At 28.1% G+C, this 12,798-nt stretch overlaps 2 protein-coding genes across 6 annotated transcripts; one reads left to right on the forward strand and one right to left on the reverse strand.

The window, feature by feature from the left end:
- Window positions 1-1,731: 1,731 nt before the first annotated feature.
- Window positions 1,732-4,187, reverse strand: LOC122534131 (DCN1-like protein 3). The gene is made up of 5 exons (XM_043664479.1): window positions 4,103-4,187; window positions 3,423-3,906; window positions 2,953-3,116; window positions 2,490-2,797; window positions 1,732-2,400 (listed from the first exon to the last, which is right to left on the reverse strand). The coding sequence occupies exons 3-5, from the start codon at window positions 3,032-3,034 to the stop codon at window positions 1,807-1,809; spliced, it is 984 nt and encodes a 327-aa protein (XP_043520414.1). The 5' UTR covers window positions 3,035-3,116; window positions 3,423-3,906; window positions 4,103-4,187; the 3' UTR covers window positions 1,732-1,806.
- On the forward strand, window positions 4,176-12,798 carry LOC122534123 (activating signal cointegrator 1 complex subunit 3). 5 transcript variants are annotated; one of them, XM_043664459.1, is made up of 12 exons: window positions 4,176-4,195; window positions 5,129-5,296; window positions 5,568-5,659; window positions 5,868-6,016; window positions 6,084-6,335; window positions 6,418-10,614; window positions 10,787-11,278; window positions 11,357-11,547; window positions 11,629-11,797; window positions 11,880-12,137; window positions 12,231-12,570; window positions 12,657-12,798. In XM_043664459.1, exons 2-12 carry the CDS (start codon window positions 5,166-5,168, stop codon window positions 12,743-12,745), a joined length of 6,360 nt encoding a protein of 2,119 aa, XP_043520394.1. In that variant the 5' UTR covers window positions 4,176-4,195; window positions 5,129-5,165; the 3' UTR covers window positions 12,746-12,798. The 5 variants fall into 5 exon arrangements, with proteins under 5 accessions (XP_043520394.1, XP_043520393.1, XP_043520391.1 ...); XM_043664458.1 differs by lacking the exon at window positions 4,176-4,195 and adding an exon at window positions 4,265-4,306; XM_043664456.1 differs by lacking the exon at window positions 4,176-4,195 and adding an exon at window positions 4,440-4,513 and having other exon boundaries at window positions 5,127-5,296.

Below are 12,798 nucleotides of genomic sequence, written 5' to 3' on the forward strand. Positions count from 1 at the left end.
AAATTTGTAGTAAATTTTATATATGTATGTATAAAATAAGTAAATTTTATATATATTACAACTCAAATTTTATTCATATTTATCACTTCATTCATTGCATTGTTATCTTATTTATATCTTCGCGACAATGCGTTTACATTATTTGATCTGATAAGAAGTTATCACAATAAAAATAACATCATATATTTTTTTCGAAACTAATCTTCAAAGTTTAGTTAAACAAAAGTTTTTAACAAAGCATGTTTCAGGTATAAAATTATCGTATAAAGCTTTTTCCGATAAGCCTGGATTTATATATAGATTTAAATCCTCATTAAGTCACAAAAATAAATTAACGATATATGTGCGTCTATTGATTTTAAATTATGCACATTTGTATAATTTCAATAATTTCATAAAATCGATAGCTTTATATTGACACAGAGGATCTTTTTTCCATATCATAAATATTGTTAGAATATAGAATACATAATAGTTATTTTTTATAAATATAATGTACAATTTAATTCCATATATTATTTACTTTCATACTAGATTACTTATTATTTTTTATTTTTTTCTGTGCCCGAATTATGATTTATATAATCTTCAATATATTTGGTATCTATACAAAATTTGTTGTAATTTTTATGCGAATTATTTGTTGCGTAATTATCGTATTTTAATTATAAATTCGTTTACGTATTAAATTTAGCAAATTTTCTATTCATTAATTGTTGATGAATTTTTATTTCAATTTACCAAATGACAAATCAAATTATCAGTGATTTTATTCACTTTGAATTATAAAAAGATCCTCTATGTAAACAACAAGTATTTTTAAAATTATTATATTTTTTCTTGAATATTGTACTCTTGTAAGTATTGCATATAAGAGGACACTGGATATATATCTAAGCATATTCATAATATTTTGAAAATATCACCAATTAATTTCTAAAGTAAGGCTATATGAAGCTAAAAATGTTTTGCAATGATCGAAATTGCAATGTAAATAAGTAGCACATTTATATTGTATGCAAAAATATTAACGAGTCATACATTTGTTCAATGATATTATCATCAATTTTTATAACTTTTTAATATTTTCGAAAGACATGGCACTATATACATTCGTGTAATCAATGTTGTTATATTCGAAATATGTTTGTCAATAAGTTTTAATAATTTTTATTCGCGATTTCAATCATGGTCAAGGCTTTCATTACTGACATTAAAAGAAAAAAATAAATAGGAACATAATTTAAATAAATCATACGTCCATTTAAAACACTATCATAAACTATAATAACTATAATCACAAATGACCAAACTTGTCTTACAGTAGTACATTTACATCAGTTTTAAGCAAAATTACACCATATATTTTACTTAAACATAATATTAAACAAATTTTCGATGAAATTTCATGTAATTGCATCTTTAAATTTGTTTTTTTTTTTTTCTCCACTAATATTTTCACAAAAATTGAAAAATATTAATATTTTGAAAGTTCATACATACTGTATCACAAATTTAGATTATAAAAATTGTGTCTTCTAATATGTTCATTAAATGTGCAAAATTTTATATTTATATATCCCTGAATAAAATCCTTTGAACAGTAATCTTTTCAAGAATTAAGAAAAAAATTATTTAATAAATCTTTCCTTATTAAATATTGTATAAAGAAAAAGATAAAGAAATGAATAAAAAAAATTTATAATTATTTTTATCATTTCAGTGTCAAACAATCATAAATACTTCTGTTCAAAGGTTGAATACATAATGATAATATTTACTTATAATAAATTTTTTTCTCAAATATTAATTATCAATAGAAGTATCTTTTATATCGTCTTTACTGATATTTTGGTTCATTTGATCATTTTCATATTCTACAAAATCATCAAATAAACTTGGCCATGCTTCTGCATCGTCATAAACGCTAAGGTCATCGCCGATACTTTCAGCAAAATTTAAAAACATATTCCACGTATCTCTAGGTATGCCGCGAACATGATGACACTCGAGAAATTTTAGCCATCTTGACAAAAGAGGTGGTTCACGTATTGTGAAAACAAGCTTCCACAAAACAATTGCCATATCAGCCGGTAATATTCTTTGACCAGAATTAACATCCAAGCCAAATCGGAATGTAAATCGATAGAGATCTTTGAATAAATCATTGTTTACAGTCAATTCTTGAACAATTTCTGGTAATCTTGCTTGTATACCACGTATACTGTCTACTTTCATTGCTTTCAAACCTGTTATAAATTCTTGACGTGTAAATTGGCACATCTGTTTAGCATTTAATTTCCAAGCAAGAACAAGTACTTTAAATTCATCTGGTGATAATTGTAAGTCATTACAAAATCTTTCTATACCATCAGCTAGAATGACATCTTCGTGAGAATCCTACAAATAAAGAATAATCAAATATTATTGCAACATGATAGAAACAGAAATGAGTATAATAATTATAATAAGAAATCCTTAAATTTCACCTTGTACTGGTCAAATAAAGCATTTAATTTGCTCTCTGATGGTTCTTTCTGTTGCTTTGATTCAGTGGTTGCATTAAGACCAGATGATGTTCCAGATCTACCCAATGGTGATAACCGTGCATAAAATCCTCTTGACGAACGCAAATTACTTTGTACAATGGGCATAGATCCGCAATTATCAGATCCTACATTATTAAATGTTGATAGTGTGGTTACCGATTTCCTATTCCCATTTATATGTCTCTCCGGCATTAAGGGCCCAGTTTGTTGGCAAGAATTTAAGAATGAACCTCTTAGTTCCATTGTTTCTAAAATCATTACAATTCATAGCATGTATATTACAACTGATAGATGAATGTGTAAATTATAAAATTTCATTAACTTTCATTAAATGCATCAAAATGAAATGGAAATAAAAAAATTGAAGTAAAAGAAAAAAGAGAGAAAGAGAGAGAGAGATTACCGTCTTTATAATCAAATGATGAAGAACGAGTGGCAGTGGCTGGTGGAAGAGACACCTTAAAACACGAAAAACAGTTTCCCATTGATGCTGTCCGTATTTAATGTTAAAGACGATTATTCCATGCATCAGTAGTTCAGTCTTACATTGGCAGTCTTGATCAAAAGCTAAATAATAAAAACAAAAAAATAAATACCACCATAATGTATCGCATGAATTCATGAAATCAGTGAATTACAATAAACTAAACATTCATGTGTATTAATACAGGTATATAAGTAATTAAAAGTTTTCACATATCATACAATGATCAGAAATTGTAATACTGATATAAAGATTCTTTGACTTATGTAAAATAATTTTGTTGAAAATATAAGCTTCGTACACAGTATAATACACATGTATTCTCTTAAATTCATTATAGGAAAGATATTATAATATATATAGTATGATATAGTAAAAAAATTTTTTACCTTATTGTTAAAGCGGATTTTTGGTCTACCTGGGTCACGATAACCCCAGTAAAGACCCCCCGCAAAATATCTTGCTTTGCCCTCATTCATTAAATTCTCACGAAGTATTTATATTGCAGTATGTTGTAATTAAAATTGATAAAATACTTCGACTCCAGTTCTTTTAAACATCTCGTTTACACTTTCAAGTTGAATTTGCATTGGTTAAACACTGTCATTTGTAGCGACGTAACCTCATCAAATGACACAATGACAGTACTATCCCACGCGTGAAGCATACATTCAAACCAATTTATTTTGTATTGTATATTGGCGAAAGTTTGTGTACGAAAAAAAAAAAATACACAGAAACAAAGATATATCTTTCGTATTTCAACGCATAATAAAAAATATTCCTTCAAAATGAAGTAACAACGAAATCCTTTTCGTAAATTCAGTGTTGATATGTTATAAAAGTAACAGTAACTAGGAAGAACATTTGTACCTGCAATAAAATTACATATCTAGAATATGATCGCCGTACTATTCGTTAATCTGCTGATTTTGCTCTGTCAATGTTCTTCAAGCACAATCGAAGAGTTCAGTTAAATATGTAAATCAGATAATAGTGACCACTATTTGTACGATTTGTTATTGGTTATGATATGCTATAAATTAAATTCACGTATTTAAATACAAACCTATTTTATACATAAGCCATGGTGAGGATAAATTTGGCAACAGTGTTTGGACTTTCACTTTGACGTAAACATAACCTAGTCGGTATAACTTTGGTGTTTGTGATAATGTGCATTGTTTATATAAACATTCCATAAATTATGTCACATTTACGAAAATTACGTACAGCACAATTGCTACTTAAAATCTAAAATCAAAATCGTCAAGTACGTGCGTTGTAATTCTTATTTCAGATTTTCTTCGATGATGCAATACAGTGATGTCACATAGACAGATTTTGATATTGAATACATTGAAACTTTACAACAAAATCACAAATTCTTCACATTCTTGTAGAAAATTAAAAACAAATAGCTCTTACTCTATAGACTAGCATTGAAAGTTAAAACGATATTTACTGATTAGGTTATGTTTACGTTGAGACAAGAATTCTAACACTGTTGCCACTGATGTCACGTTTACCGCATTTGATATACGATACACGAAAGATAATTTTGTTACGGTTCAATTGCGAAATTATATAGATTAACCCAAGAAAAGATAAGAATATCAATATAACAAAATATAACAATAGTAGTTACTTAACATTGAATTTTAATAGAGATTCTTATTGATAATAATATTTAATAATTTAAAATGTAATATGCATTACAAGTTACAATATATAATTCTGTGTACGATTCTGAAAAAAGTTTGAGATTATGAGAATTAGCTACTTTTTTCATTTTCATATTCATATTTCTATTGCGTTAGTTTATTTAATATCGGATGACAAATGAATATTTATCTTTAACACGTTAATGGCGATAATAGTAGTCAGATAAAACATCTTTTAATTTGAAATATATTCTTTTGTTTTGTGTTAAATAAAATGTAGTAACTAACGTTTCTTTTTTTTTTTAGATGCATGGTATATTTACTAAACGTATATTATTGTATTATTATAAAAATAACACTGTTTGTTTAAAATTTATCAATTTTAGATAATGTATCCTTCCTCATAAATATGATTTTTTTTTGTGTTGCAGATTAAAGATTCTGACATATAATATTTTTCAATAAAAAATGCCAGAATTACCACGAATTACAAGATCTCTGCGAATGTTTACAAACCTTGGACGTATTAAAAGTACAAGGGATCTAGAACCAAATAACTTACATAAAAAAGAAAAAGAACAACATAATAGAGTGAAAAGGTACTTTACATTTAATATTTTATGAAAGACAAATATTTAACCGAATTATTAAAGTGCCTCATATATATTCATAGAATGTTTCTTCAAGTTGGTTTCAATTGTGCGAAGAATTATAATTTATATTTATCTAATTACCTAGAAGCTGGCTAATTTACACTTGTAAATGAAAAAAATAACCAGTGTAAAATCACCAAAAAATCATTTTTCTTCTAATTTATTATGAATATTACTTTAATTGTACAATTAATACTTACAATTATACGTATTACAGTGAATTTAATTGGCAAGATTTGTGCAAACATATACCCAAGAATATTTTACATCATGTTAATAAACTACGTCAAATTGCTATTAACGCACTTGGTATGTAATAATTTTATACATTATATATATTATATACATGTATATGTATATTTTTTGTATATGTATGTGTTTTATACATTATATATATTATATACATGTATATGTATATTTTTTGTATATGTATGTGTTTATGTGTGTGTGTGTGTGTGTGTATATACATATATATATGTATAATAACAAAATTTTTCATTATTTGTTATTATTTTAGGAGAATGTTCCTATGAAATCATCGATGAATTTTTAATGTTTACTTTAGAACTATTAATCAATGAAAAGATGTTAACTAACACAAAATTTACAATTTTAAGAAAAAAAGCTGGAAATTTAACATTTGAAGATGCCCAAAATATGTTGGAGGTAAACATATATAAAATTCATAAATTTATATGCATATATTAAAAAAATTTTAATATATTTTTTGTAGATAATTATAATAATTCGAGAAAAATTAAATGAAAATATTTTAACACTGATAGAAAATAAAAAAGGAATTACCAATGATATTGAAACATCGGAAAATAAGTTATTTGGTCCAAAAATTGAATATAAGTCTGCAAGAGTGTTGTGGCCAGATACTGGAACACTTCGTAGCATGTCTTTAGAAAACACTATTCAAAGTACTGACAATTTTTCAATGGAATATAGAAATGAAGAGACAAAATTAGTTAAAACTAAAGTTTGTACTAAAATTTGTTCATACTAATTTGTGCAATATTTATTTGTATAATGTACTAATTATAATTATACTTTTATTTTAGTTTGATAAGGCGGTATATAAAGAAAATTTGAATGTATACTATGAAAAGTATTCTTCAACAATGTCTCGAGAAGCATTTGATAATACTATAATTAATAAATTACAAAATGAAAATTCGGAAAGTGAATTATTCGATTTCCTTGGTTGTGAATCCATAGATTTCATACAATACATCATTGAACATCGGAAAAGTATTATAGCTTTGAATTCCGATCTGAAAGTACAAAAAAAGTCTAATATCCAAAGACCTGTGATTAGTGGACAAGTAACCATACAGTCTGAAAAAGAAAAACAATTATGGAAAGATGTACAAAAACAGAAAAAAAAATTTAATAAAATATCAAGTAAACGAGAAAAAAAAGGAGAATCTGAAGAAAATGATTTTGATTCGGTAGAATTGCGCTTAAAACAGAATGAAGCATTAATAGAGATGCATACACCCATATTTAAAAAAAATGTTACAGACAGAAATACACGAGAAAAGTTTCCCTTTGTATTTGACTCCAATATGTCTAGTAGAATAACAGCTGGTTATGTATCAAAACAAAAAATAATGTTACCACAGAATGCAGAGAGAAAAGATACAGAAATGTTCGAGGAAGTTTCTATACCTATTCCAGAGTCTCAACCCATTGATGTAAAGTACAAATCTGTTATGATAGATTCATTAGATGATATTGGACAAATGGCTTTCAGCGGTATTACATCATTAAATGTAATACAAAGTATAGTATTCGATGCAGCATATCACACTAATGAGAATTTATTAATTTCTGCTCCAACGGGCGCTGGAAAGACTAATGTCGCTATGTTAACCATAGTACATCAATTAAAGCAACATATTGAACATGGCCAGTTAATGAAAAATCAATTTAAAATAATTTACGTAACCCCAATGAAAGCTTTAGCAGCTGAAATGACAGCAAATTTTAGTAAAAAACTGCAATGTCTTGGTATATCCGTTCGTGAATTAACTGGAGATATGCAATTAACTAAATCAGAAATTCAACAAACGCAAATGATTGTTACCACGCCAGAAAAATGGGATGTTGTTACTAGAAAAGGTACTGGAGATATATCTCTCACTAGTATTGTAAAACTATTAATTATTGATGAAGTGCATTTGTTGCATGGTGATAGAGGGCCTGTAGTTGAAGCATTAGTTGCTCGAACTTTAAGACAAGTAGAATCTTCACAAAGCATGATCAGAATTGTTGGCCTCTCTGCAACTTTACCAAATTATTTAGACGTTGCAAGATTCTTAAGAGTGAATCCATACGTAGGACTCTTTTATTTTGATCATCGATTTCGACCAGTACCTCTTAGTCAAACATTTATCGGTGTAAAAGCTACATCACTGTTACAAGAAGTGAACTACATGGATCAAGTATGTTACAATAATGTTTTAGATATGGTACGCAAAGGACATCAAGTGATGGTATTTGTACACGCACGAAATGCTACTGTTAGAGTAGCAAACGTACTAAAACAGTTAGCAATACAAGACAATACATATAAATTATTTATACCTGAAGGTCAAGCAAAATTTACAAATAAAGCTTTTGCCAAGTCACGTAACAAATATCTAATTGAATTATTTAATAACGGATTATCAGTACATCACGCTGGCTTATTACGTTCAGAAAGAAATCTAGTTGAAAAATACTTTAGAGAAGGTTTAATTAAGGTATTAGTATGCACGTCAACATTAGCTTGGGGTGTAAATTTACCTGCACATGCAGTTATTATAAGAGGAACAGAAATATATGATGCAAAACACGGTGCATATATCGATTTAGATATATTAGATGTTTTACAAATTTTTGGTCGTGCTGGTAGACCACAATTTGATGTATCTGGTCATGCTGTTATTATTACTTCCCATACTAAATTATATCACTATTTATCGTTGTTAACAAACCAAGTACCCATTGAGAGTAGTTTCATCAAATATTTGGCTGATAATTTAAATGCTGAAATTGCATTAGGTACGATATCAAACGTAGAAGAAGCTATAAAATGGCTAAGTTACACCTATTTATTTGTTCGAATGAAATTAAACTATCATGTTTATGGAATTCCTTATCAAGTTATTATGGAAGATCCAAATTTAGAACGAAAAAGGAAAGAGTTAATTGATACAGCAGCTAAAGAGTTAGATGAAGCTAAAATGATTCGATATAATACAAATACTGGAGATCTAAGTGCAACAAATCTAGGACGTATTGCAAGTCACTTTTATCTCAAATATGACACTATTGAAATTTTTAATAAACTTATAAAATCATTTATGACTGAAGCAGAAATATTTGCTATGATATCCCAGTCTCAAGAATTTGGACAACTGAAAGTGCGAGAGGATGAAATGGAGGAACTGGAAGATATGGTTCAAGAATATTGTGAACTTAAAGTCGAAGGTGGTGTAGAAAATATACACGGTAAAGTGAATATTTTATTACAAACGTATTTGTCACATGGTCGAGTTAATTCATTTTCATTGATATCTGATCAAGCATATATTGTACAAAATGCAGGACGCATTTGTCGTGCATTGTTTAATATCATGTTGGGACAGAACAATGCAACAATGGCTGGTTGTTTATTAGAAATAGCAAAAATAATTGAGGTGCAACAATGGGGTCATAAAAGTCCTCTGTGCCAGTTTCATTGTTTATCACCAGAAATTATTGATAAAATAGAATTATATGATTTGACAATTGATAGATTAAATAATATGAATGTTAAAGAAATAGGGGATATTTTGTATAATCAGAAAGTCGCAGTATTGGTGAAAAAATGTTGTGAAGAATTACCTGCAATAGAAATGGAAGCAAATATACAACCTATTACTCGCACAGTTTTAAGAATACGTTTGAAAATATTTCCTCAATTTCGATGGAATGACAACGTTCATGGTAAAACTTCAGAACCATTTTGGATATGGATAGAAGATCCAGAAAGTGATGTTATTTATCATCATGAATACTTTAACATGTCAAGAAAAATGGTTTACAACAATCTTGAACAAGAGCTTGTAATGACCATACCATTACACGAACCATTGCCTTCTCAGTATATAGTAAAAGCAACAAGTGATCGCTGGTTAGGTTGTGAAAATATGCTGCCTCTAACATTTCACGATTTAATTTTACCTGAAATGTATCCACCATATACTAAACTGCTAGAGCTACAACCGTTACCTGTAAAAGCATTGAAAGAACCATTATTTGAAAAACTTTATAAATTCTCTCATTTTAATCCAATACAAACACAAATTTTTCACTGTTTGTATCATACGGATAATAATGTTCTACTAGGAGCTCCAACTGGTTCAGGGAAAACAATTGCTGCAGAGATTGCTATATTCCGAGTATTTAAACAATATCCAACGCAAAAAGTTGTATACATTGCACCATTGAAAGCTTTAGTTAGAGAACGAATGAAGGATTGGAAAGTTAGATTGGAAGAACAACTAGGGAAGCAAGTAGTAGAACTAACTGGAGATGTATCACCAGATGTTAAAATTATAGCAAGTGCGAGCGTTATTGTAACTACACCAGAAAAATGGGATGGTATCAGCAGAAGCTGGCAAACAAGAGCTTATGTCAAGAATGTGGCGCTCATTATTATAGATGAAATACACTTGTTAGGGGAGGATCGTGGTCCTGTATTGGAAGTTATTATTTCAAGAACTAATTTTATTTCTAGCCATACCTCAAAAAAATTAAGAGTTATCGGACTTTCGACAGCATTAGCTAATGCAGTGGATTTAGCTGATTGGCTTGGTATTAAAGAAATGGGCCTTTATAATTTTCGTCCGTCTGTACGACCTGTACCATTAGAAATTCATATACATGGATTCCCAGGGAAAAATTATTGTCCGCGAATGGCAACAATGAATAGACCAACTTTTCAAGCAATTAAACAACATGCCTCATCTAGTCCATCTTTAGTGTTTGTTTCATCACGCAGACAAACACGTTTAACTGCGTTAGATTTAATTGCATACCTTGCAGCAGAAGATAATCCTAAGCAATGGCTACATATGTGTGAGGAAGAAATGAATACCATTTTGGATCATGTAAGAGATTCAAATTTGAAACTTACACTTGCTTTTGGAATTGGGCTTCATCATGCTGGTCTTCAAGATAGAGACAGGAAGACTGTTGAAGAATTATTTGTTAATAATAAAATTCAGGTACATATTTAGATGCTAATTGCTATTCACAATTTTGTTTAGATCCTCAATATTTAAATTAAATTAAAGTAAAGAAGTCTTAACAAAGAAAAAATATTTGAAATACATTACAAATATTTAATAGAATATTTTATGAAATAAACTAAATTAAAACTAAGAATATTATATTTAGGTATTGATTACAACAGCTACTTTAGCTTGGGGTGTCAATTTTCCTGCTCACTTGGTCGTAATAAAAGGAACAGAGTATTATGATGGTAAACAACACCGTTACGTAGACATGCCTATCACAGATGTGCTTCAAATGATAGGACGCGCAGGCAGGCCTCAATTTGATAATGCTGGAGTAGCAGTGGTTTTAGTACATGACTTGAAAAAGAATTTTTACAAAAAATTTTTACATCAACCATTTCCAGTAGAATCAAGCTTATTAGCTGTTTTACCAGATCATATAAATGCCGAGATTGTGGCTGGTACAATTAAAAATAAACAAGAATTATTGGATTATTTAACCTGGACATACTTTTTTATAAGATTAATGAAAAATCCTAAATATTATGACTTGAATGGTTTAGAACTCCATATAATTAATCAGTATTTATCTTCTTTGGTGGATAATACATTAAAGGTGTTGATAGATTCACATTGCGTAGAGTTTGACCAGGTATATAAACTAAAATTAAAGTCTCATTTTTAAGTTGTTGTATAAAGAATAATTTACAAAATTTTTTATTGATTTTAGGAAGAACAAATTTTATATTCACTTTCAATGGGTAAAATAGCGTCATTTTATTATTTATCACATCATACTATGTTAATGTTTGAAGAATCATTACAAGAATCTTTAACATTGGAGCAATGTTTACATATTTTATGTAATTCTCACGAATACAATGAATTACCAGTAAGGCATGATGAAGAATTATTAAATGAGTAAGTATTATTGTGCTAGTAAATAAAAAAAAAGTATTTTGAAAATCCTATTTTATTTTAATCTGTTTAATTTTTAAATAGAGAATTAAGCAAACTGTGTCGTTACCAAGTAGATAATTACTCGTATGGATCTCCACATACCAAGGCGTTCTTATTACTTCAAGCACATTTTTCGAGGCTTCCTATGCCATGTGTAGATTACATTACTGATTTAAAATCAGTTCTTGATCAAGCAATTAGGATTATTCAAGTATGTATGATTAGAAGAAAAGTAATATTACTTTATATGAATTATAATTAAAATACTCTAATCAATATATATTTATTTTTAGGCAATGATAGATACAGTTGCAGAACATGGATGGTTAGCAAGTACAATTATGATAATGAATTTATTTCAAATGCTTATTCAAGCTCGATGGATTGATGAATTTGCAATTACTACATTGCCACACGTAAATTCAGAACATATACAATTATTTTCGACATTGTCACTATGTCTTCCGAAACTGTGTTTCACTATGCGCGACAAGTATAATATACTTGTACAGGTGCTTGGTAAAGACTTTCAGGAAGAACAAATATATCAAGTAAATACTTATAATATTGAAAACAAAATTTCTAATATTGAAAGCACATGCTAAAAATATGAAATTATTAATTGTGAATAATTTTGATATTAGATACATCAAGTAATGAAAGAGATGCCGATGCTTTGTATTGATCTCAGTTTAGAAATAGATGATGGAAAACAGAAGTTTAGATCACTAAAGTCCAATGATTCTGAATATGTAAATATTCACAAGGATAAAGATTATATACTAAATATTGCAATGAGAAGAAAAAATAAGTCTAACAATTTGAAAGCACATTGCCCTTTATTTCAAAAAGGGAAGGATGAATGTTGGTTTTTAGTTCTAGGTAATATTTTTGATAGAGAATTATTAGCTTTAAAACGGGTATGTGGAATAAATGAACAACGCATGTCTCATCAATTACAATTCACAGCACCATCAAATCTAGGTAATTTTATTATTTTATATATCTATAATCATATACAATAATAACTTTTCTTCTATCTAACTAAAAATTTAATCTTTCTTTTGAAGGACAAACGATTCTATCGTTTTACTTGATATCTGATTGTTACATTGGATTGGATCAACAATATGATATAAAAATTAATGTAATACCTTAAAATATAAATTTTATTTTATTTAATAAATGTACTAATTTTTTCTAAAAAATAAA

Source organism: Frieseomelitta varia, unplaced genomic scaffold (assembly GCF_011392965.1).
Source record: "Frieseomelitta varia isolate USP_RPSP 00005682 unplaced genomic scaffold, Fvar_1.2 scaffold_577, whole genome shotgun sequence".
NCBI classification, from domain to species: Eukaryota; Metazoa; Arthropoda; class Insecta; order Hymenoptera; family Apidae; genus Frieseomelitta; species Frieseomelitta varia.